The 3,108-nt window shown below is 56.5% G+C and overlaps 1 protein-coding gene across 1 annotated transcript; it reads left to right on the forward strand.

Moving 5' to 3' along the window:
- Positions 1 to 8: 8 nt before the first annotated feature.
- On the forward strand, positions 9 to 2,294 carry LOC103806672 (tRNA methyltransferase 10 homolog B-like; the record flags this gene model as incomplete). The annotated part of the gene is made up of 5 exons (XM_009079381.1): positions 9 to 92; positions 602 to 680; positions 967 to 1,038; positions 1,172 to 1,306; positions 2,113 to 2,294. Coding segments are annotated over 5 exons (552 nt in total), but the record flags the coding sequence as incomplete, so codon positions are not given.
- Positions 2,295 to 3,108: the final 814 nt, after the last annotated feature.

Genomic DNA, 3,108 nt, shown 5'->3' on the forward strand with positions numbered 1-3,108 from the left:
GGCCCTTCTGGCTGTGCCTGACAGAGTTCGTGCCGGGGTCGCGGATCCACGAGCAGTGCCTCCGCATGAACGACGGCTTTGCCCGCTACCTGGTGAGGGTCTGCGGGTCAGGCAGCGCGGGGAGGGCTGTGCGCTCCGCAGTTCCTCCGGGGGGACGGTGAGGGGAGGGAAACACTCGCGGTGGGGACTCCCGAGTCTCTGAAGCATTTGAATCACATCAGTAATTGTTGTGCCACTCTCCCTTCCTCACACCACATCGAGGACTTTTGGTGAGAAAAGAATTTAATGGAGTTTCAGATATTGTTCAGTGCTTGTACAGAACAATATCTATCAGTAATTGTTGTGCCACTCTCCCTTCCTCACACCACATCGAGGACTTTTGGTGAGAAAAGAATTTAATGGAGTTTCAGATATTGTTCAGTGCTTGTACAGAAACATTTTCTACTCAAAGAACCACCCCAAAACTGCTGTACTTAGGGGAGGTTATACATCCAAAGCAGAAGCGTCAGCCCCAGGGTATTTCTGTGCCTGGGAGAGTGTTTTGTTCTGGCAGATGGACATAGAGCTAATGGGCTGCTTTTCCCCGTCTTGTGTTTTTCAGATGGATACAACTCCAGAGAGTTACCTGGACCTGTTCCCATTGGATGCCATCATTTACCTCACTCCTGACTCTCAGAATGGTAAATATTCCACGTGCTTTAGGCAAGGGGAACTGAGGGCCAAAGGTTGACTGTTCTTTCTGAGACCATTTGGTGCTGCAGGTGAGTTGGTTGCTCATATTGCCTGTCTCACAGCACATGAGACGCTCCTGCTCAGCCCTGGTGCTACCTCTGTTCCTCTGGGCCTCAGCCTTGGGGTGAGGGGCTTTGCCCACCACTGCCCATGGATGTGGTGTCTGCTCAGAGAACAGTGTCCTGCAGCATTTACTGCCACGTGGTGCTGAGCAGGTGCATGTCCTGTTTCTAGTCCTTGAAGACATTGACCCGGATAAGGTGTACGTGCTGGGAGGGCTGGTGGATGAGAGCATTCATAAGGTGGGTGCTGCCTGCTCACGAGAGCAGAGACATCCCAGCACTGCTGCCCCCATCCCTTTTCCCTCACACCTTGCCTGGGCCCAGCACCTGCAGCAGCCTGTGGCACAAGCCCCAGTACAGTGCTGGCTCTGTGGCAGCGTGTCCGAAAAACCTGACACTGCGGAGGGCGCAGGAGCAGTGCCTGCAGACAGCTCGCCTCCCCATCCAGGAGTACATGGTCAAAGCCCCCAACCCCAGGAACTACCACTCCAAGACACTGGCCATCAACCAGGGTGAGGGGCTGCGCAGGGGCTGGGGCGGCCGCAGAGGAAACGTGGGGGCAGAGGTTCCTCTCGCCAGGTGTGGTGGAGCAGAGGTTCCTCTTGCCAGGTGTGCTGAGGCAGAGGTTCTCTCACCAGGTGTGATCCCTGTGCTCCCTGAGGTCCCTGTGCTTTCCAGGGGAGCTGTGCACGGGGCAGGCTGTGGGAGGGATATGCTCCTACAGCTGCGGGAAGTTTTGGGCCTGTGCCAGGCTCAGCTTGGGCTCACAGCACCAGGGTGGGGTGTAGGTATCCTGTACCACTGTCACAGCTTCATGCCGTGACCACGGGCCGGCACACCTGATCACTGCAGTGGCTGTGCTCATGCTTCCCCACCTCTGCCAGGTGAGCACCTGTCTGCAAAAAACAGCTCTGGGAGGCTCTTAGCCCCTGTGTGAGGACTGTGTTGCCTCCTGTGTTAGCACAAGGCAGAGGAGGTAGCTGAGGGCTCTGCAAAGCTCCATGTGTCCAGCACCTGGGAGTGATGGTAGACGCACAGCAGGTGTAGCCCACTGCAGCTCGGCCAAAACAGTGACCAGGGCACCTTGCTCGAGGTGACACAGCCTGTGGTTTGCCCAGAGCTCTCTGAAGTCTTCCCCAAACACCTGTCTGCCCCCGGTGCATGGCCCCAAGCATGGTCTCAGTAGGGGTTAAGTGGGGGAATGCAGTGCCCAGGCTCTCACCCCTCCCTGGTGCTGGGCAGCCACTCATTGTGTGCAGAGCTACTGGCACAGGTGTCAGAGCTCGTGTGGGACACGGGGCCTCTCTGCTCCTGGCAGTCTTTGACATCCTGTGCACCTACTATGAGACGCGGAGCTGGCCTGCAGCCCTGAGGGCCGGAGTCTCCTCTGGGAAAGGCTATGTGTTGCCGGATGGAGCGGGACAGGGACACACACCTCAGTACTCTGCCCCCCGAGGAGGCTCTGTGTGTCACCATGAGGTGCAGAAGGCATCGGTGTGACTGCACAGGCAGCACAGCTCTGCCTCCAGCTGCACGAGGCCCTGGTCGAGCAACAGCTATCTCAGCAGTGCTACGCTGGACATCCCCATGGGCAGGAAACAAAAGCTGCTGCAGCCTGGGATCCAGTGGAAACTGACAGGAGTTCAGTTTGGTTTCATTGTAGCTGTTTGTTTGTGCCTCCTGCACCTACACTTGTTCTGGGATGGGCAGGAGAGCTTTAAGGTGCTTCCCTCACTTTGGTTAAACAGTGAGTAGTGTGGAGTGAGGATTGCAAAGCTCGAAGGCAAGGAAAATCCCTTCCTGTGGGGCAGGACAGTGCTGCTCTCACAGACCGTGGGATGGGAGTGATTCCCCAATGGAGAAAGAGCCCCCAGGAGCAGTGGGTGAAGACTTGGTGAGCTGTAGAAGCTAATCCTGTACATCTGATCTAAAATAAAGCGTTTATCCCCGGTTGTATCCCTGCAGTTGTGATATGTGGTACCTCGTCTCACGAGGCACACAGGTTCCTGACCCTGGTGTCAGTGCCAGGAGGTATCTGGGGTTGGCTGTGCCCTGCAGAGAGAGCTGTGACCTGTCCCACAGCCACAGCAGGGAGTGTGTTTGCTGCAGCTCAGCCGGTGTGTTACCTCAGCCATTGCTGCTAGAAGATCCCCAAAACCACTTGGGCACTAACTGTGTCTCAGCCACGGCAGCAGGGCCTGAAGGTAAGATAGGTTTGGTAATGTGTTTTCATTTCTCTTTCACAGCAAGAGCCTCTCATGGCTGGGGCTCATGCCTGGTGAGGCTGCAGCTGTTGTGGGGCTCAGGGCGTCCA

The sequence above is a fragment of the Acanthisitta chloris genome, unplaced genomic scaffold (genome assembly GCF_000695815.1).
Source record: "Acanthisitta chloris isolate BGI_N310 unplaced genomic scaffold, ASM69581v1 scaffold21007, whole genome shotgun sequence".
Taxonomy (NCBI): domain Eukaryota; kingdom Metazoa; phylum Chordata; class Aves; order Passeriformes; family Acanthisittidae; genus Acanthisitta; species Acanthisitta chloris.